Source organism: Lagenorhynchus albirostris, chromosome 6 (assembly GCF_949774975.1).
Source record: "Lagenorhynchus albirostris chromosome 6, mLagAlb1.1, whole genome shotgun sequence".
NCBI classification, from domain to species: Eukaryota; Metazoa; Chordata; class Mammalia; order Artiodactyla; family Delphinidae; genus Lagenorhynchus; species Lagenorhynchus albirostris.
In genome coordinates, this window is record NC_083100.1 from 9,561,762 (window position 1) to 9,583,267 (window position 21,506).

Below are 21,506 nucleotides of genomic sequence, written 5' to 3' on the forward strand. Positions count from 1 at the left end.
ATGCTCACTCCAGGGGCACAGAAAGTGGAAGAAACACCTGATTGATGAGACAAGTACCAGCAGAGGGTGCTGGTGTGGCACAAAATTAAGATTTTTTAAAAAGAGGAGATCTGGGCTAGAAGACAGCAGGTGTGAGGGAAATGTAATAGCTGTTTGGGTCCGCTTGGAGGTATGAATTTCCCCGCTGCATGCAGATCTGTCTGGGTTTCAGTGATTTCTTGTGATGGCCACATGGATTTTAGGCATCTCCTAAGGCACAAACGGCCGACACTTGCTCCTGTGTCTGAGCGAGACTGGGAGAGGCTGTGCAGTTTGGCTCCTGTCTGCACTGGAGACTTTCTATCAGCCCCTGGCTGCTCGTCTGTGGCACCTCCATGCTGGGTTCATGTGCAGTCTCTACTTTCTTATTTGCCCAGCTTTTACAAAACTATATTTGTGCGCCCTAGAAAATTTGCCAAACTGTTAATCCAAGAGGGTCCCATTTTCTTTTCTCACGTGGCCACCCTGAAGACAGGGGGACCAGTTCCTGGGAGCCTATACACAGCAGAGGTTGTGAAAGGTCGGGGAGGCGGGGGACGAGGTGGGCTGCGTTTCCTCAGCAGCGCCTGACCTCCTTGGCTGTCAAACTACGGAGAGCTCGATAGTAAACGCGAGCAGTGCCTTCTCGAACCTGCTCTTCTGAACTGCTCTTTCAGAAAACTGACAGCGTTCTGGGCTGGCAGTCAAGTGACCCACTGAGGTCCAGTCCAGCCTGTCTGGGCCTCAGTTTCCTCCTCTGTTCAGCGACAGGGTTAGACACTCTGATCCCGAGGCCTCTTTCAGCTCTCGCGCGCCACAGTCAGACACCTCTGAGCGGCGCGGCCGGTTCCGCCCTCCGGGAAGGGCCCGCGAGAGGGGAAGCTCTCGGTCAGCACCAAGGACAAGGGCCCCGGGGCGCGCTGCGCAGACGCAAGGTCACTTCTTAGCCAGTCCCGCTCCTCTGCGGGTGTCTGGGCGCCCGGGTTTGGAGGCTGCGCGGGGAGAGCCGTGTGTGCTGGGGAAGTGGTGAAAGCTGGGGGAGCAGCCCCGAGGAATGAAGTAAGGCCGGGCCCCCTGCGGTCTCGCAGATTCTGCGCCAAGAGGCCGAGGGCGGTTCCTGACAGTCGGGCGCGGCGCCCCCGCCCGCCCCTGTCCGGCCCTTGGCGGGCGCTGCGCTGCTCTGCACCTGGAGGCCCCGTAAAGTCCTCCCCGCGCCTGCGTTGACCTCCTCCACCCCCTTTCCTTCCCGAGCCTCGCCTTAGCTCCCCGCCGGGGCCGCGCCGCCACCACCACTGACCTCTCGAGGTTCTTTTGGACACACCCACGACTCTGACCGCACCCCTCTGGGCTGCGGGCCCCGGACGGCCATTCTGCTCCCCGTGACTCAATTCCCTGTGGGGGAAGGGTCCTCACGACCCTCTCCTCCCACGCACGCCCGGAGCCCCGCCCCCGCTTGCCCCGCCCACAAGCCCCGCCCGCCGTTGCCCCGGGAACCGCGGATCCCGCAGCTGCAGGAAGCGCCCGGCGCCGCGGAGCAGTTCTCGACGCCAGCACCGCCGCTCCCGCCGCCAGGGCCGCCGCCGCGCCTCAGCCCCGGCTCCCGCTCCCGCGCCCGCTCCGTCGGCCATGCTGCCCCGCCGCGCCCCGGCGCCCGGTGCGCAGCTGCTGCCCGCGCCCGCCCTGCTGCTGCTCCTGCTGCTCGGCGCGGGGCCCCGCAGCGGCTGTCTGGCCAGCCCGGTCCCTGCCGCGTCCTTGTCCGTGTCGGGGCCATGCGGCGCACAGCCCTGCCGGAACGGGGGTGTGTGCACCCCGCGCCCCGCGCCCGGCCCGCAGTCCCCGGACGCCGCCGGCGACCCCGGCTACAGCTGCACCTGTCCCGCCGGGATCTCTGGCGCCAACTGCCAGGTGAGTGGACGCGGCGGGCGCGGCGGCGGGCTCGGCGGCGGGCGCGGGCCGGGGACCCGCAGCCTCTCCCCGCCGGCCACTGCGCGCTAACCGGTGCGGAGCTCCAGGGTGCCTGACAGGAGCTTTTCCGCCTTCGGGAAGGGAATGGATCTGGCCTCTCGGCCCACGTGGACGCGGACCCCTGGCCGACCTTGCAAGTGTCGCTTCTCTGCCCACCCTGGTACTCCGACCGTGCCGGCCCGGGGTTCTCGGAGTGCGCCGCTCCATGGCCTGGCAGCCACCCTAGCTAGCTAGCTCTGGTACTCCTGGCACGACCATTAGCCGCCAAGTGGCGCGCCCATCTCGGCCCGGGCCGAGCCACACTCCGCTAGAGCCGGGTCTTGGTACCCGTTCTGGCAACGCAGAGGGACCAGCTCCAAGCGTCCCTGGCGGGGTTCATGTCCAGGTGGCCCCTGTTCCTTGTCCCGCCGGATCCCGCGTGTGTCGAGGGTGAGCCGTATGGGCGGCAGGGAGTGGCGGGCTCCGTGCCCAGGGGTCGGGCATTTTCCTTCCTTTCCACCCCCCTTGAGGTCTCTAACAAAGCCGCCGGAGGCCGAGAGGTCAGCTGCCTCCCCACGGCCTGCGACCAGCCCTTTCTGAGCTTAGGAGGAGTGTTGGAGCAGCAGGAAGCATTGGAGGGGACGTTGCGAGTTGGGCTTGTTGTGTCGCCTTCCCTGCCGGACGCTCTTGGAGGCGCATGTTTGGGGTAGGCAGCCAGGGAGTGAGCTGGGCACCGGGAAGCTTCAAGGAAGCGTGGGGCCATGCGAGGGATGGGAGATGGCCAGCTGCTAACCGTGGATTTGGGATTTCCGAGAGAATTTGGCAGATAATAAACAAGGCTGGCTTACAAGTTTGTTAAAAGCTCGGTGAAACCTACTAACCTATTAACACCAACATTTTCAGTAGGCGACTCGGCACACAGTGTGTGCAGGTAGAAAATCCCCAAGTCTCTATTCCAGGGCAGGGCAAGTGATGGATTTATCTGAAATTATTAAATTCAACCAAGTGAATGTGGAACGTATGAGGGATCAGATGCTTTGTTTCTTACATATGGAGTGGAGGAGTTTGTTTCATATAAATTTGATAAAATGCCCCAAGAGTTACTTTGAAAACGCTCAAATGCACTTTTATTTCTTTGGGTAAGAGGCCAGTATTTTTTAATATAGTTAAATGAGATTGTGAAACTTGACCTTGACAGACAATTTTTGCTATTTCCTAGAATCTGTTTTTCCTCAGTAGTAGCAAATTATCAAGCTGAATCTATCTTTTCAACGTTGTGCTCTTCTTTGTTAATTGGTTCCAATAAGCTTTAATTCCCTCAAGGGAGATGATGCTGACGATTAGGAGTAGGGTAATGATGAGAGCGCGCTGCGACCCCGCGGAGTACATCTGGGGAATGAGGACTCTTTGGGGAAATGCCTGCTGGAGCCGCACGAACCATTAGGACAGAACCTTGCTCACTAATCTCCCCTGTTGACTGATGATCTATATGACTTTTACTGGAGAAGTGAGTTGCCTGAATGCTCCTATCAAACCACTCTCATATTTACATGTCTGAAATCTGTCCTTGAAAGAAACAGTCAATTTGAATTCAGAGTGTAGTAGACATGGACAGGAGAAGGTAGGTTAGAGTGCACATCAGTTTAAGTAAATGGGAAGAAAGACTGGACATTGGGGATTTAACCCAACTCTGAGACTTTTTTTTTTTGGTGATTCTAAAAAGAGAAGAAATCTTCAGGAAAGGGGAAGACCTCTTTATTGCTTCCTAGAGATGACTCAGAGAAGCGTAAATTTTTTTTTGTCCTAAGTAGTGTTTTGATATATAATGTATTCATTCAGAAATGAGTCATGAACTAATACACAAATATTGCAGAACCAACTAGTTCAAAACAGATTCGGGCTTCTAGGTCCTTCTGAGGCAGTCTTAGCTCTCTGAATGCTGCCCACCTGAGGAGAAGCAATACTGGGTTGGGAGTTCCGAGTTGAAGAGAGCTGGCGTAACTAATTCTAACAGGAAAGCTGAGCAAATTTGGAACCTGATCTGGTTCTGGCTTGGTTACCCAGAAGAACTTAAACTGAGATGATTCAGAGCCTTGTAAACCCATAAGAAATTGATTCCTGATCATTTTAATTTAATCTTTCATGTTCTTGCATTAACACTTGAGACTCTCATTTTCTGTGGGGAGAAAAAGGCAAGCTCAATAGAGAAGTTAAACAGAGGGGGAAAAACCCCTTACACATACTCAGTTACAGATAAGGGAAATGGATGTTAGCTGTTGCAGACAGTGTGCTTGCTGAAACAGAATCGCATGCTCGCTGGGTAAATTGAAAATGGAATTTTACCTGTACCTGAAGAGAATTCTGCAGACAGCAAGTGTCACCCCTCCCCCAACTACAAAGACAATAATGTTAGCAATGAAAACATTGGAACCTAACTCTGAAGTCCTCCCTCCCTCCCCCTCCCCCTTCCTCCCTCCCCTCCCCTCCCCTCCCCTCCCCTTCCCCCTCCCCCTCCCCTCCCCTTCCCCCTCCCCTCCCCTCCCCTCCCCCCTCCCCTCCCCTCCCCCCTCCCCTCCCCTCCCCCCTCCCCTCCCCTCCCCTTCCCCCTCCCCTCCCCTCCCCTTCCCCCTCCCCTCCCCTTCCCCCTCCCCTCCCCTCCCCTTCCCCCTCCCCTCCCCTCCCCTTCCCCCTCTCCTCCCCTCCCCTTCCCCCTCCCCTCCCCTCCCTCCCCTCCCCTTCCCCCTCCCCCTTCCTCCCTCCCTCCCTCCCCTTCCTCCCTCCCTCCCTTCCTTCCTTCCTTCCTCTTCTCCTTCCCACTCCCTCCTCCTCCTTTTTTCAGTATGTGTTTAAAATTAAGAAAACCATGAACCACTAGTTGGGATTAAAATGGATTACGGCTGTCTGCACCTTTTGTGTGGTCAGCTGGCTGGTGTTTGGGCAAGCCCCTGGGTCCAGGCGGTGCTTCTGGTGTCACCCAGCGATAGGAACTCACAGAATCTGGGAACTGTGTGGTGTGAAGGAGGATGTGTGCATTTGAAGCTGAGCTGCTGCCCTTGAACCTGCTGTGACAGGTGATCTAAACCGAGTCTCAGGTTCCCATCTTCGAGGATGGGATCTGCCTCACAAGGTTGGTGATAAAGAGTCTGATTCTGTTTTTTGATGTTTGACTGCTGACAGCTTTTAAGCCACACCTGTCTCTCTTCCCCTTCTGCCCACATGGAGGCAAAATGATTAGAAAGCCTAGGTGTTCTTTCCTTTGGTGCTGGTGAGAGGATCAAACCGTGCAAGCCTCTGTTCATGCTTAAGATACATCTTTTCTAAGTCCTCTAACATACTTAGACCTATTAAATCATGAGCATTCAGTGGATTCTAAAAATGTATATGCAAGAGGGAAGAGATATGGGGACATATGTATATGTATAGCTGATTCACGTTGTTATAAAGCAGAAATTAACACACCATTGTAAAGCAATTATACTCCAATAAAGATGTTAAAAAAATAAAAATGTATATGGAAATCTAACCTACAGAGACATGATGACAATGATGACTGTGATGATGATGGTGATTGCTAACTCTTTTCTCAGGCACTTGCCACGTGCCAGTAATGTTTCAGGGGCTTTACAGATATAGCTCTCCAATCCTCATGGTGTCCTATGAGCTGGGTGCTGTAACCATGCCTATTATTTAGATGAAGTGCAGAAAAGTTAAATGAGAGGCCCAAGGTCACCCTGTTAAGTCAGGGTGGGATTTGAACCCGTTAGCTGGCTTGATGTAGAGCTGTAGAGTCCGAACGGTATGGAGATGAAAGTCCAGTCCTGGCCCTGTTATTTTTAGCTGTGTGACCTTAAATTAGCGCTCTAACCTCTTTGAGTCTTAGCAGTAAAAAAGGGATGGAGTGATTTCTGAGGCTGGGTTTGCTTTAAAACACCTGGTTTTGCTCTGAAACACAGGTTGATGACTGTGCCCAGCTGGAGTGAAAAGCCTGATAAAGACGCAGCAAATTCCCCTTATGCTACCCACCAAGCAAGACCTTCACTCAGAGTTAGAATTGTAGGTCCTGGCTGAAGTTATTTTTACCATGATGACAAGCATATGGACACTACATAAAAGAAACATAAGTATTTCTGATGGGTTTGAAAAAACTTCAAATTAAACAACACTGAGGCTGCTGTTGTTGCCTCTCTGTCTCATTTGGGGAAGCAGGCAGGTATCAGGGGTGGCGGCTGCTGGGCCAGTTTTTCTTTTCGGGTGGGTGGCACAGGGACTCCTCCCTTCCATTGGGCCTTCCATCAAAGGTAGAGATTATTTAAATTTGTATTATTTGTATTATTTTGTTTTAATCCAGCTCTTTTAATGAATTAATTCTTTGCCAAATATTCAAGCAGTCAGACACCTGTTTTTTTCTTCATGTTACGTTCTCTAGGAATCTTATCCTTTGGGATTAGAATGAAAATGTGTCAGTTTCTGCACTTGGAGGAAACAGGGGCTTGTGTAGCTGCTTTTTATGTAGTTTTACCCACTAAGCTGATTCTATAACCCTCTCTTGGATTCAACATGGAACTTGAAACAATGGTTCTGCTTCAGATGAATCCATTTTGACTGAAGTTTGCTAACAAACAACAACAAAGAATTCTAGCTCTTTGCACAGATTCAGCCTTCTCTGCTGGACTTTTTGCACATATGCACACACACGCATACCCACACAAGCTCACATTGTGATATGTGCAAAATCTCCTATATTAGCTGTCAAGAGACGTTGCTTCTTTCTCTGGCTTTTCTACTAACTTTTTGTGACCTTGGGAGAGCCATCGAACATCCCTGGACTTCAGTGTTCATATCTCCAAAATGGACTAGAATGCTTGTCTTATTTTCTTTTTAGAAAAGATGCAATTAATAAATGGGACATTGTGAAATTTTTTTCGATAAAGGAGGATGGGAGAATGAATGTAAAACGTTTTGAAAAAAAGTAAAATGTTGCACAAATACAAGGTATACTACTAGGAAAAGGATTATCTGTTTCTCATATAAAATATGATTACACCAGTCTATTCAGTGCCTGTGATTGTTTTCCTTCAATGAACAGACTCAGCTTTTTCTCCCTACTAGGATGAGTTATGCTACAAGATCAGTTTTAAAAATGAAGAAATTCATTGTACTGAAATTTTGATAAATGTATAGTTCTTTTTATTCTGAAATAGTTTCTCAGAAAATTCTCAGTGACTTTGTTTTCTTTTGAAGTAAATGAATGAAGCTCATCAAAATCCTTTGAACACTTTTAATAAAGGAAAGAAACAGTTGTTTTCCTTGGTATCATGAAAATGGAGTGATTTTCTTATTTGGTTTATCTGATGAATTCTTAGGAAACATCATTTTTCTCAGTTTGGCCACCTGACAGAAACACATTTCTGTCTTCAGCTTCTTTGCTTAAGCTTCTCATGTGACACGGTACCATCCAACATGCTTTTGTTTATGCCCTCATTTCAGGCATCAGACAGGAAAGAAAACCTATCTGAGGCCGAAGGTATTTGAGTCAGAAAACCGAATGGCTGAGCTGTATTTTTAGATCTTCTTACCGATCCAGGAGGCAGCTGTGGTCAGCGCTGCCCAGCCCAGAGGCAGGGACTATAGTATCTTGCCCCCCAGACAGAAAGTCCAACAGCACAGTAAAGTTTGTGGATAGAACTTCTTTATATTTCCTCCTTCCTCCTTCACCTACACTGGTGCTGAACCCTGGCTGCCTGTAGAGTCCCCCAGGAGCTTTAACAAAAATGAGTGCCTGCGTCCCACTGTCCCACATCCCCCAAGTTCTGACTTAATTGGTGGGGCCTGGGCACCTGTGATTTTTAAATGTCCTCCAAGTAATTCTACTGTAGGACCAGGGTAGGGAAGCCCCCGCTAGACTCTGGTCATCTCCCCTGACAGCCTGCCCAACATGTGGCCTGTGGCAGAGAAAAAGAATACAGTCCCACCTGCTCTTGGCCCTTCTCATCCAAGAGCATCCAGAGCCTGGAATTTCTGGCCCACACTTTCCTCCAATGGCAAAGATTTTGCATCTCAAAGTGGACTTGAAGTCTCCACGAAGGTGGTATGTGATGCAGTGTTGAGCCCAGATGTGGGAATCAGCCCTAGGGTGGACTCTGAGTGTCCTCGGGGAAGTAATTAGTTTTTCTGCAGCGTGGTTTCCTCATCTGTGAGAATGGGACCCTGATGCCAACCTTGAAGGTTTTTGTGGCTCAGAAAAGTATCTAGTCCAGTGACTGGCCAAGAGGAGACACCTACTAAAAGGTATCCATTGTGCGTATCTGTAAGAGGACTCTTGTTTATTTCATGTTTTTCCTTTGGACCAAAAAAAAAATCTTTCTTTCTTACCCGTTTTCCAAAGAGACTAAAATTCCACCAGTGGAGATTCATTTCTTTGGTTGTGATGTATCAGATGCTAGAAAACTGGGATTTTGCTGCTGACTCCCTACAGCATTCACTTCTGTTAGTTCCTCCTCTGTACCCCCCTTACCAGGTGGGTGTCAAAAACAGTAAGAGAACAATGTGGACTGAGCATGCGCTGGCCACCTAGCCTTTTATGGAATCATTCATTGCTCCATTTGAACACTGACCTGTCTTCGGTCAACACTCACACTGTGAGTCTTAGTGCAGTTGTCTTTAAGAGGAGGGGCTGGGCTTCCCTGGTGGCGCAGTGGTTGAGAGTCCGCCTGCCGATGCAGGGGACGCGGGTTCGTGCCCCGGTCCGGGAAGATCCCACATGTCGTGGAGTGGCTGGGCCCGTGAGCCATGGCCGCTGAGCTTGCGCGTCGGAGCCTGTGCTTGGCAACGGGAGAGGCCACAGCAGTGAGAGGTCTAAGTACAGCTAAAAAAAAAAAAAGAGGAGGGGCTTCTCTAAGTCACCCCTCCCTGCTCCCCAGGGTGAGTGAGGGCAGAGCAGGACCCCTGACAGGGCTGTAAGCTTCAGGATTACAGGACCATCAGGCACCGGACAGCAGACAGGCAACCAGCCAAGAATGGTTTTAACATTTTAAAATGGTTGGAAACAAATCAAAACAAGAATCAGAGTTTGGGATGCATGAAAATGATATGAAATTCAAATTCCAGTGTCAATCAGGCTTTATGGAACACAGCCACGCCCATTCATTTAAGTCTTATCTGCTGGTGGGCTGGGCTCCACCAGCAGAGTGGAGCAGTTGCAACAGACTATGGATTGTAAAGCTGAAAATATTTATCTGGCCCGTGACAAAGGAAGAGGTTGGCTGAATGTTTCCGTAAACGTTGGTGGAAAGAATTTATTCTTGCGTTTTTATTTGACTGAGCTAAATAAAGGCTGGTCCCCCTTCCCCTTCCCTTATCCTCCCTCTGTCCTTTCTTCTCCAGGGGTGTCTATAGCTAGGCTCTAGGTCCAGCCACTAAGGCTGGATGCAATGGGAGATATACCAATGGATAAACAGAGCCCTTGTCTTCGATCTCGAGAGTCATCCTGGGCAGACTTTAACTTTTCATTGTACATCAGACCTTGTTTAATATGTTTGGACACTGAAGTTCGTTTACTTCCAGGGAGGCGTGTGTGGTAGGGAAAGGAAACACCAGCTGTAGGGGTTTGGGGTGTGAATTTAGAGGTTTAGAATCCGCACTCGGTCACTACAAGCTTATTACCTTTTATTTTTTTTACTTTTATTTATTTTTGGCTGCATTGGATCTTTGTTGCTTCACGCAAGCTTTCTCTAGTTGTGGCGAGCAGGGGCTACTCTTCATTGTGGTGCGCGGGCTTCTCATTGCGGTGGCTTCTCTTTTTGCGGAGCACGGGCCTTAGGCCCACGGGCTTCAGTAGTTGTGGTGCGTCAGCTTCAGTGGTTGTGGCATGCGGGCTCAGTAGTTGTGGTGCACGGGCTTAGTTGCTCCATGGCGTGTGGGATCTTCCCAGACCAGGGCTTGAACCCCTGTCCCTTGCATTGGCAGGCGGATTCTTAACCACTGTGCCACCAAGGAAGCCTCCCCGCTTTTTTTTAATTGTTCAAAATTTAATCATGACCTATATTATAAAACACAAATTCAACAATTGTAATATTATTATTATGCAGAAATGTCTACTTATATTTACTTACATTTGCAAACTTTTTGTTATTGTTTATCTTTCTTGCTTCTTAGGAGCTTATTAGCTTTCTTAACCTCAATTCCTCATTCATTCATAGGATGTTTGGAAGGATGAACAGAGTAGCTCGTAATCCCCCTGGCACAGAGTTGGCCCTCTGTGCATACGAACTGCTATTTCTGTAAAAGTGGACACCACTCTCCATTTCATGGCTAAGGAAACTTACCTGGGGTCATACAGCTCGGTGACAGCATTGGAGAGCTGGGCCCCAGCGTTGGGGCGTCAAGTATAATGTTTTTGCTATTATTACACTGCATTTGCCTCAAACTGCTCCTTGTTTGTGACTTTCAAAGTGGGTGCTGGAGGGGAACCAGAGGAAGAATGGGTAGCGGTGCTAGTTCTGGCAGTTTTCGTTTCTGCAGGGATGCTTTGGGTTTGTGTAATGTTGGGGTTTTTCTTTCTTAAGAGAGAGAAATGGCATAGGGCTTTTGAAAAAGAGCGAGGATTTGTGCAATGAAATAAGTGTACTTAAAGGAAAGGCGCTTGGAAAGAGAAATGTCTGCTATCTTTTGCTAAGGGTTCCTGAACGCTGGCATGTCCTTTAGAATTCCAATGCTGACCATTATCTGCTGCTTGTAATTAATTTAAGGGAGCATTCGTAATTACTTCTGGGTTTCAGAGGCAGATTGAAACTCCTTTAGGGAAGGCATTTTGTGGTGGAAGTGATTACCTGAGATGAAAAGGATCTAGTTCCTCTTTTCCATGGGAAATCAGAACCCCAGAGTCTGTAGTAAATGGACTGATATCCGCCCAGTGGAAGGACAGCCCAGTAAGGATGAGTGACAGTTTCTGACAGTGTTCAGGTCAGATTTCCAAAATATGTTATTTGGAGCAAAATCCCATCCTTAATTTTTAAGCGAAGTGAAATGTATTAGAATGGGAAAAATGTTACGTATATCTTCAGTATATTACCCAAGAAAGGGAACATTTTATCTAGAAAATATGAAAAGAAAACCAAACTCTCTAACTTCAAACTGACCTTCCTGATTACTCCTTACACAAAGGATTTTCAGTCTCTTTCAAAAATTAAGGTATAATTTATATACAGTAAAATTCACCCCTTTAAGCCTTCGGTTCTGTGATTTTTGAAATATAGTTGTGTAACTGTCACCACAATTAGGATATAGAATAGCTCATCACCTCCATAAATTTCCTCATGCCCCTTTGTAGTAAACCCTATCCCCAGGCCCAGCCCCTGGCCTCTGCTGGTCTGATTTCTGTCCTTACAGTTTTGCAGTTTCCAGAATCTCATATAAATTAAACCACACAACATGTGTGCTTCTTCTATTAGTGTAATGCTTCTGAGGTTGCATGCATCAATAATTTCTTTTTATGGCCGAGTAGTATTCCATTGTATGGATATACCGCAATTTCATTTATCCTTTCACCGATTCATGACATTTGGGTGGTTTCCAGTTTTTGCTGATTATGAGTAAAACGTCCACGTACAGGTCTTTAAGTGTACATGTTTTCATTTCTCTTTAGTAAGTACCTAGGAGTGGGATTGCTGGGTCATGCATAAGTGCATGTTAAACGTTATAAGAAGTTGCCAGGCTGTTTCCCAGGATGACTATGTCATTTTGCATCCCAGTCAGCATTAAATGAGAGTTCCAGTTGCTTGCATCCTTGTCAGTTTTTGGTATCGTTGGTGATTTAGATTTTAGCTATTGTAATAGGTGTATAGTGGCATCACATTGCAGTGTTAGTTTGCATTTTCGTAACAATAGATGATACTGAGCATTTTTTTTTGTGCTATTGGCCATCCATACCTTTTTTTTTTTTGATGAAGTGTTTGGTTCAAATGCGTTATGAGAGTTCTTTCTAGATTTTGGATGCACATCCTTTATTCCGTATGTGACTTGCAAATATTTTCTCCCAAACTGCGACTTGTCTTTTTATTTTCTTGACAGTGTCTTTTGAAGGGCAGGTTTTTAATACTGGTGAAGTCTAATTTATCCACTTTTTCTTTTATGGTTTGTGCTTTTTTGCGTCCTCTGTAAGAAATCTTTGCTTAATCCAAGGTCACAAAAAATTTCTCCTGTATTTTCTTCTGGAATTGTATTGTTTTAGGTGTTACATTTAAGTCTTTGACCCATTTAGAGATAATATTTGTATTTGTATGTGGTGCAGTGTATGAGTAGTTTTTATTCATTTTTTTGGCATATGGATATCCAGTTGTTCCAGAAATATTTGTTGACAAGATTGTCCATCTCCACTGAATTATCTTGGCACCTTTGTTGAAAATTGTTCAGCTATACATATGTGGGTCTATTTTATTCCATTCCATTGACTTTATATATCTATCCTTTCACTAATTCCATACGACCTAGATTACTGTAGTTTTAGAGTAAGTCTTGAAATCAGGTTGTGTGAGTCCTTTAAATTTGTTGAGATGACATGGAATTCCAAGAATCAGGATAGCACATCACATCTAGATAGAAATTAGGGTTCTTAACCTGGAATCTACAGGTGGTTTCAAGAGTATACAGATGTCCTGAGATGCCAACTTTTTTTTTTTTTAAATAAATTTATTTATTTATTTTTGGCTACGTTGGGTCTTCGTTGCTGCGTGCGGGCTTTCTCTAGTTGCGGCGAGCAGGGGCTGTTCTTCATTGTGGTGCGCGGGCTTCTCATTGCGGTGGCTTCTCTTGTTGTGGAGCGCAGGCGCTAGGCACGCGGGCTTCAGTAGTTGTGCATGTGGGCTCAGTAGTTGTGGCTCGTGGGCTTTAGAGCACAGGCGCAGTAGTTGTGGCACACGGGCTTAGTTGCTCCTCAGCATGTGGGATCTGTTCCCGGACCAGGGCTTGAACCCGTGTTCCCTGCATTGGCAGGCGGATTCTTAACCACTGCGCCACCAGGGATGTCCCGAGATGCCACCTTTTGTACGTATTTGTTCTCCTGGGGAATGGCTCACAAGTTTCATGAGATTCTTGAAGAAGTCTTCCACCAATAAAATAACTACTAGCACAGAGGAAGAAGAAGCTAGCTAAATACACGAGAAACTTCTGGGCAGGGACGAAAGCATGTACCAAGAGCCAGCCTGGGACCGTGAAGTAGCCCCCAAATAGGGGTGCCAGCTAAAGTACAGGATGCTCAGTTAAATTTGAATTTCAGATAAAAAATGAATTTTGTTTTCTGTGTCCCAAATATTGCACATTGTTTTTCTGAAATTCAAATTTAACTGGGAGTTCTTTATGTTTAATTTGCTAAATCTGGCAACCTTACCCAAAAAGCCTAACTAATCCCTGCTCTGATTACCAGCTTTGCTCTAACGGGCTTCTCAATGGCAATTTAAATTCTTGCCAAATAATTACACAAGGCAAATTTTATTAGCTTGCATTTAAGATAATAATTTAGCTCATAGTTTTACATCTTCTTGGGCCCTTTTAAGGGCAACCATCAAACTGTGTTAGGACATTAAAAACCTATAAAAATATAGTGAATAAGGCCTACTGGTAAACTTATCTTACCCTTTCTCCCCCTCCTCTGCTAATCTCATGCCTCTGCAGTAGTCATTGTTCACATTTTGGTGTGTAGCTTTCTTTACATTTTCCTCTCTGTACATATAAACATATGTGAAGCATATGTAAATACTCACATCCATGCAACTATTTTATATAAAGACGAAATCATCTTGTGCATACTGTTTTGCAAATTTTTTCTTAATCTACTATGAACATCTTACTATATCTTAAAACAGAAAGCAAACTCGTTCTTTTTGATGGCTGAATAGTATTCCATTATGTGAATATTTATGTATCCAGTCTTTACTGAAATACACTATTTCCATTTTTCCATTATAAATGATGTTGCAATGACTATATATGTATGTATATAATTATATGCAATGACATATGTGTATATATATGTATGTCAAAAGTTGCATACATTAAACATTCTAGTAAATATTGCTAAATTGCCATCCAAACAGATTGAGCAGCTTTGCTTATTTGCTAACAGCACTTGAGAAGGCCTGTTCACCCACATTTTTGTTAATACTGGTATCTCAGATTTTATTTTTGTGTGTTAACTGATAGGTAAAACATGGTATCTCAGTGGTTCTCTTTGCATTTTAAAAATTATGAATGAAGGAGAACATTTTTTAATGAATTGCCTATTCTTATTTTTGCCTAATTTTCTTTTGGGTTGTTCATTTTTTAAACTGATCTGCTGTGGGACCTCCCTGGGGTTTCAGTGGTTAAGACTCTGTGCTCCCAGTGCAGGGGGGGCGTGGGTTTGATCCCTGGTTGGGGACCTAAGATCCTGCATGCTGCCTGGTGTGGTAAAAAAAAAAAAAATTGATCTGCCATAGCACATTGTTAGTGAGAAAATTAGTCCTTTGTCCTTTGTGTTATTAATATTTTTTCCCTATTTATCTTTTGACTCTGCTTATAGTCATTGTTTTGCCCTTTAGAAGCTTATAATTTTTGGTTTTTATTTAGCCAAACTCATCCATGGGGTGGTCAGTAAATTTTCATTAGAATTCTAATGTTTGATACCAGTACTACATTGTACAATATTTTGAGAATTACCCAATTTGAAGCAGGAGTTTGCTTTTAAAGAATTCCGTTTTGGCCAAGATTTATGTCGATAGGACTGATCCTATTGCCTTTTTAGAATGTATAATTAAACATAGCCCCAGTTTATGTCTATTGTAAGAAGGGCTAGCATAGATTTTCTAAATCATATTTAAATACTTGTTATTTGTCTTGACTTTTTTGAAGCTGAAACACTGCAAGTATTAAGATGCTTCATTTATTTTTTTAAAAGAACTGCTCAGCACACTTCCCCTTTAATAGTTGGCATGGGTTTCTTAGTATTTTGTTAAAATCACCAAGTTAATTTTAATGGCCATTATTGGATAATAGAGTCTTTCTTAGAAGTTCTTGATGATATAACGTGCTGATTTCAAGAAGTGTTCTCCATCCAGGCTTGGGCAGAAAAAGACTCATCTTAATATTCAACAAAATGCAGATTCCCTTATGCTTTAATTTCATGTCATATATTTAACACTTTTTCCCTTGAGAACAATCCCTTTTATCTGACCAGGAATTTTTGTGGTCTTCTGTCTTCATTTTCACTCTTTAAAATTGGTCATTGGTTTTTTGGTTGTGCAAAAGGGAGTTCTTTTATTTCCGTAGAAAAGCTTGATAATGAGAGAAATAATAAGAGAGACAGAGAAACGAGAAATAGTATTAGCATTTCTGTGAGGTTTAAAATAAACTCTCAGCTGGAGAGAAGTAAATTTAATATTATGTTTTTCTTTTATAAATAGAGGGTAGGACGGGGTGGGCTGGGGATTTGGGGCTATATTGACTGAAAGGGAAATCACTCTTTTTGTTTCCTAAGGAAAAATTTGTTATTATTTTGTTCAGCCTTTAGAGTGTTAAAAAATGATGCTGACATCTTTAAAATAATCCCTTATGTGAGGTTTCCTTGCTTCCTTCACCTTCAGTGAACCCTTGAGATGTTTTGTACGCTTGGAAGAGGACTTTAAAAAAAAATTTTTATGGGAGTATAGTTGATTTACAACGTTGTGTTAGTTTCAGGTGCACAGCAAAGTGAATCAGTTATACATATACACATATCCACCCTTTTTTTTCCCAAGATGTTGGGGGTAGGAATTTATTAATTTATTTATTTTATTTTTGCTGTGTTGGGTCTTCGTTTCTGTGCAAGGGCTTTCTCTAGTTGTGGCAAGCGGGGGCCACTCTTCATCGCGGTGCACGGGCCTCTCACTATCGCAGCCTCTCCTGTTACGGAGCATGGGCTCCAGACGTGCAGACTCAGTAGTTGTGGCTCACGGGCCCAGTTGCTCCGCGGCATGTGGGATCCTCCCAGACCAGGGCTCGAACCCGTGTCCCCTGCATTAGCAGGCAGGCTCTTAACCACTGCACCACCAGGGAAGCCCTATCCACTCTTTTTTAGGTTCTTTTCCCATATAGGCCATTTCAGAGTATTGAGTAGTGTTTCCTGTGCTATACAGTAGGTCCTTATTAGTTATTTATTTTATATATAGTAGTGTGTATATGTCAATCCCAATCCCAACCTCCCAATTTATCCCTCCCCCCCTTACCCCTGCTAACCATAAGTTTGTTTTCTACACCTGTAACTCGATTTCTGTTTTGTAGATAAGTTCATTTGTACCCCTTTTTTTTTTTTTTTTGCGGTACGCGGGCCTCTCACCGTTGTGGCCTCTCCCGTTGCGGAGCACAGGCTCCGGATGCGCAGGCTCAGCGGCCATGGCTCACGGGCCCAGCCGCTCCGCGGCATGTTGGATCTTCCCGGACCGGGGCACGAACCCGTGTCCCCTGCATCGGCAGGCGGACTCCCAACCACTGCGCCACCAGGGAAGCCCGCATTTGTACCCTTTTTTAGATTCCACATATAAGCGATATCATATGATATCTGCCTTTCTTCAAGAAGAGCCCGTGGGAGTTTAGGAGAAGTCAAGAGCCCTTTTTCCTAACCTTGGCTTTTCCTACTAGTATATGAGTACTTGTGACTCCTTTGTTCTTTCTCCCTTATATGTGGAAAAATGGTTCACATGCAGCCGTTGTCTGGGGGACGGAGAACGGTAGGTGACAAGGCTTTTGACGGGGACAGTGCCGTTGGGCTCCCTGCCTCTCCTCTCCCTTCCTTTTCCATGTGGATCCCTTGAAAATGGCCTCCTCAGCAAAGATGGTTCTTCTTTCCCAGAAAAGAGAGTCTTTATTCTCGTCTGGTTCCCCAGCAGATCTGCTTCCTTGGTGGAGCCTCCAAATGAACAGCTGCTTGCCTCTTGATGTAAACTCCTAAACAGAAACCTGGAAAGAAGCCTATTTACTGGAGAGTTCTAGCATTCTATTCGTAGGGCTCTGACCACAGTGCATTAGAAAGAACCTAAAGGCATAGAAAGACACATCAGTGGTCATTGGGTGTATCGGCATGGAGAGGTAGTAAAGTCCCGACGTGTCCCGTGGTTTTTCATAATCCTCTAGTGCCTGTATCATACACCATCCCAGGTATTTCCAAGGGGTGTGTGATATCTTAAAAAACTGTTTTTATTGAGGCAAATTCACATGATAGAAACGTAACCATTTTTGGGTGAACAATCCAGTGGCATTTAGTACATTCACAGTGTTGTGGACTCAACATCTCTCTAGTTACAGAACATTTTCGTCACCCTAAAAGGGTTGTACCCGTTAATCAGTTGCTGCGCATTCTGCCCAGCCCCTAGCAACCACCAATCTGCATTCTGTCTCTGTGGATTTACCTGTTCTTGATATTTCATATAAATGGAATCATGCGATATCTGACCTTTGGTGTGTGGCTTGTCACTTAGCATAATGTTTTTGAGATTCTTCCACATTGTAGCATGTATCGACACTTCATTCCTTTTTATGACTGAATGCTATTCCGTTGCATTCTATGACATTTTATTTGTCTGTTCATCAGTTGCTGGACGTTTGGGTTGTTTCTGCCTTTTGGCTATCGTGACTCGTGCTGCCATGAACATGCCTGTACAAGTAATTGTTTGAGTACCTGTTTTCGGTTCTTTGGGGTGTATATCTAGGAATATATTTCAGTTCTATGTTTAACTTTTCAAGGAACTGACAAGTGCGTTTCCATCTGTGTTACCTTCTTATACAGGCTGAGCCCAGGATCCTCCCCGGGGTGGTTACTTGCAGCCTCTGCTCGTATCCCAGATTGATGTCTTCTTGCTTCTGTCCTTGCCCGGGCACACAGCATCCCAGATACTCCATTCCTGGCCTGATCTGTGGCCCCAGTTCTCATGACACTCTGCTTGCCCAGCTCCATTGTCTCTTCATGAAAGAGCCCAGTGTCCCGTGGCTCCCTCCCAGGAAGGCCTGTGCACTGGAGAGCTCTGTCCTCTGGCTGAGCCTGGGCCCCAAGCACTGCCTGTCCATCCCAGTGATTCAGCCCTCATCCCAGTGCCTGTTGTCTGCTGAGCTCCTTTGGGAGAAATAGAGAGCTGGCCAGGGGCACCTGAGCCACCATGAATAAGTGGCCCTAGATGTTATTGGTCCAGTTGCTTCCTTTCACTGAGGAGAAAACTGAGGCCAGAAAATGGAAAAAACAATAATGCAAGGCCATCCGGATCATAAGTTAGCCACATACAGCTTGAGAAAGGTCTTGGCATCTGGTGGATGACCTTCAGGTATCCTAGGCAGTCCCCTTCTCCTAGGCCCTGGCACCCATCAGGCACATTGAACACATCACAAGGCGACGTGGAGCCTCCCCAGTTATCACGGTGGGTTGCAGTAACATCTGAGCACATTGGTTTGTTAAGGAAGTAGCTCCTGTAGGTTTATGGAGAGCACGTATATTGCTAGTTTTTAATGAGCTCAGTATAAATGAGGAATCTGAGTGGATGGGGAGGTGGGACCCCCCGCACTTGATGATGGGCCGGCAGGACTGCAGGCCCCGGAGATCACTTGTTGCTTAGCAACCACCCCCGGGCTACTTGGTTCTTACAACCTGAACCTGGGTAATGTCCTCAGGGAATGGGATTTGGGCAGTGTGGTTTAGAAAGGAGTGGGAATTGGGTGTTTTATGAGCTCAGTATGGCCCCTAATACACAGGCTTCTCCCCCAGACAAACTGCCTTCAGGGAGCTGGCAGTTCTGGCAACCCTGGATAGTCTGTGGCCCAGAGAAGCTCATAAAACAAACTGAATCCTCCGGTCAAGGGCTCAGCGTGAACCCCTGCTTCCCACTCATCCCTCCGTTCCCATGACTTGAAATCTTCCAGCCTTGTCCTAATCACAGTCTGACACTGAGACACATTTTTATAGAATGCTGGGAGAGTGGAGGAGGTGGCATTCTTTTTCAGAGCATTCTTTTTCAGTTAATAATCTGAGGAACTCATCCTTTCACTGGCGGTCACTTAGCACTGATTAAAAATGTGTTGGAGGAGGCCACTGACTGCTAGTTGACCCACCAGTTCAGCCCGGGCAATCAGTGGTTCCTTACCCCTCCCCTGTCCTTAGAGTATGCATTCTGCCCACCATTCCCATAGTGAGGGCCACGTTAAGGATGTAGCCCTGAGAGAGCAATGCGATGTTGAGACCATCTGGACTGAGAATACATGACTGAACCTCTGTAAAATTTAAGATTCTGGCGGGCGGGTGCAGAGATCTGTCTGTCTTGCGGCACCCAGGACATACCACATATATAAGTTCCCTTGCTTATTAAATCTGCCATCTACCAATCCAGAGGGGTCTGGCTTGTCCTCACCGTATGGGGGCCAGTATCAGATTTCACCCTGGAAGCTCCCGAGCTTGCGAACCAACAGATGGCAACACATTTTGTAGACTTTTAGAGCTTAGAATCATCAGTAGAATTCATCTTGGCCATTTGTCTAACTTTGTAGAAGAAAGTGAAGGCCAAAGAGATGAATGTCAGGGTCAGGAGTTGAATGTTGCTGACTCCCCGTCCAGGGCTCTCTTCACCAAAGTATTTAAGCTCAGACATTCCGAACAACAAGGACAGTCCTCCGGCGGGTGTGGGTGAGGATTTACAACATGAATGTTCTTATGGACATTCAGATTCAAATTCAGTTACTTATATGCCTGGATGTGTTTGAGGTTCCTTCCTCTATATTATGTATTTTTAATCTTCACGTTTTTTTTGGCGGAGGCATTTCCTTGGTTTGATAGGCGAGGAGCCTGGAGGGGACAGCGGTTCTTGGTGACTTACAAGGTCATACAGCAGGTGGAGTCCCCTGTCTGCAAATGTGGTTCTTCCTTCACACTATCCCAGCTGTCTGCTCATCCTGTAACGTATAAGAAAAATTCATTATACCTGATGCTGAGCTCCGTTCTGAAACACATCCCATTCAGATGAAGACGATGCAGAATAGTTAGAATGGTGAAATATTAACTGTAATCATTGCATCATTTTATTTTTTAGCAATTAAGAGACATCCTTAGATAGGCAGGCCATTGTTTTAAGACGGACTCAACGTAAAACCATTTTCGTCTGGATCAGAAACAGTTTTCCTGCATGGCTTCATGCTTTTGCCCAACACCTTCAGAGATAATGGTTAAAAGTGTAATTTTTAATTTTAACATATAGAGAACCTCTAAAAATCAAATGAGTTTTATTAAAATAGTAATTAACTTGCATAATCACTTGTGATACAAAGTTCAGTAATTTGGCTGACCACAGCTAAAACCCAATAGAAGTACTAATTTTAAGATGATTGTGAATTTTGTGTGTTTGCATGAGTATGAACAGACCAGAAATACAATGGAGTATTTGAGTTTTTATTAAGTAGACATGTAGTGTCTTAAATAGGAATGCATTAAGCACTCTAAAGTCCTATAAGGACTTTAGTGAGTAAGCTATGTCTAAAGTTCTTATCTTATGAATGAGAAAACGAAGATGAGAGAGGTTTGAAAACCAGGCCAGATCAGGGTTCTTCCACACCTGTAGGCATTAATTAGAACTCCTTGGGTTGCAAGCAACAGAAAACTCAATTCAAATAGCTTAAACAAGAAGGAAATCTGTAGGTTCACAGGATTAAAAAGTATAGACACTGTGGTGTCAGGGGCTCAAATAATATCACCTGGGTCACGAGTCTCTCCATCTCTCACCCCCACTTTCCTCCCCATTGGCTTTATTCTCAGATCCCCAGATGGTGACCTCTGGCAGCTCCAGGCTCACACCATCCTTACTGCCACCAACCCCAATGGAACAGAGAACCTCTTTTTCCAGTTGCTCTGGAAAGTCCTGAGATTAGCTCTAGTTGATTGATATGGGTCATGTGTGTGTCTCTGAACCAATCACTGTGGCTCTGGGGCTGGATTCTGCTGATTGGCCAGGCTTGGGTCATGTGTCCAGCAGGACTAACCCCAGTTAAACCTTGGGGACCAAGATTGGAAGGAGGGCTTTTCTTAAGGAAATTGTGATACTATTCTCAAAACAAGGGGTAATAGCTGTTGAGAATGAAGTCAACAGATTCCCAATATGCCTATTGCCTTTCTCTTTATGACTATTCTTCATATTTGAATGGTGTTTCGCCAAAAATGAATTCCTTCCATCTGCCTCTTTGCATCCATTGATCTGTCTCCTCGACACTTCCTGGAGGGGCACTTTTTATGGTGCCTGTTGCCATATTAGTCTCTATCGTCCTTCTTTTAAGTGATTTTAATACCTTACACTGGAGAGCGTATATGGATCAAAATATTGTAATAGATGTTTCTACACCCACCGTTGCACACACACACACACACACTCACACACACACACACACACACACTCACACACAGGCACAGAGACAGTTTTAGAAAATGTGTATGTGTTTCAATATCTGGTATTCTAGAGCTGTTCAGAATTGTTTAGCTGATACGCATTTCATCTTGATGACACAGATATTTAAAT

General features: G+C 45.8%; 1 protein-coding gene across 1 annotated transcript in view; it reads left to right on the plus strand.

Annotated features, from left to right (window-relative positions):
- The first annotated feature begins 1,644 nt into the window (after nt 1–1,644).
- DNER (delta/notch like EGF repeat containing) overlaps nt 1,645–21,506 on the plus strand; it is a 322,779-nt gene continuing 302,917 nt past the window's right edge. Inside the window, exon 1 of the mRNA XM_060151911.1 lies at nt 1,645–1,923. Within this exon, the coding sequence (XP_060007894.1) occupies nt 1,645–1,923 (279 nt within the window). The remainder of the gene's footprint in view (nt 1,924–21,506) is intronic.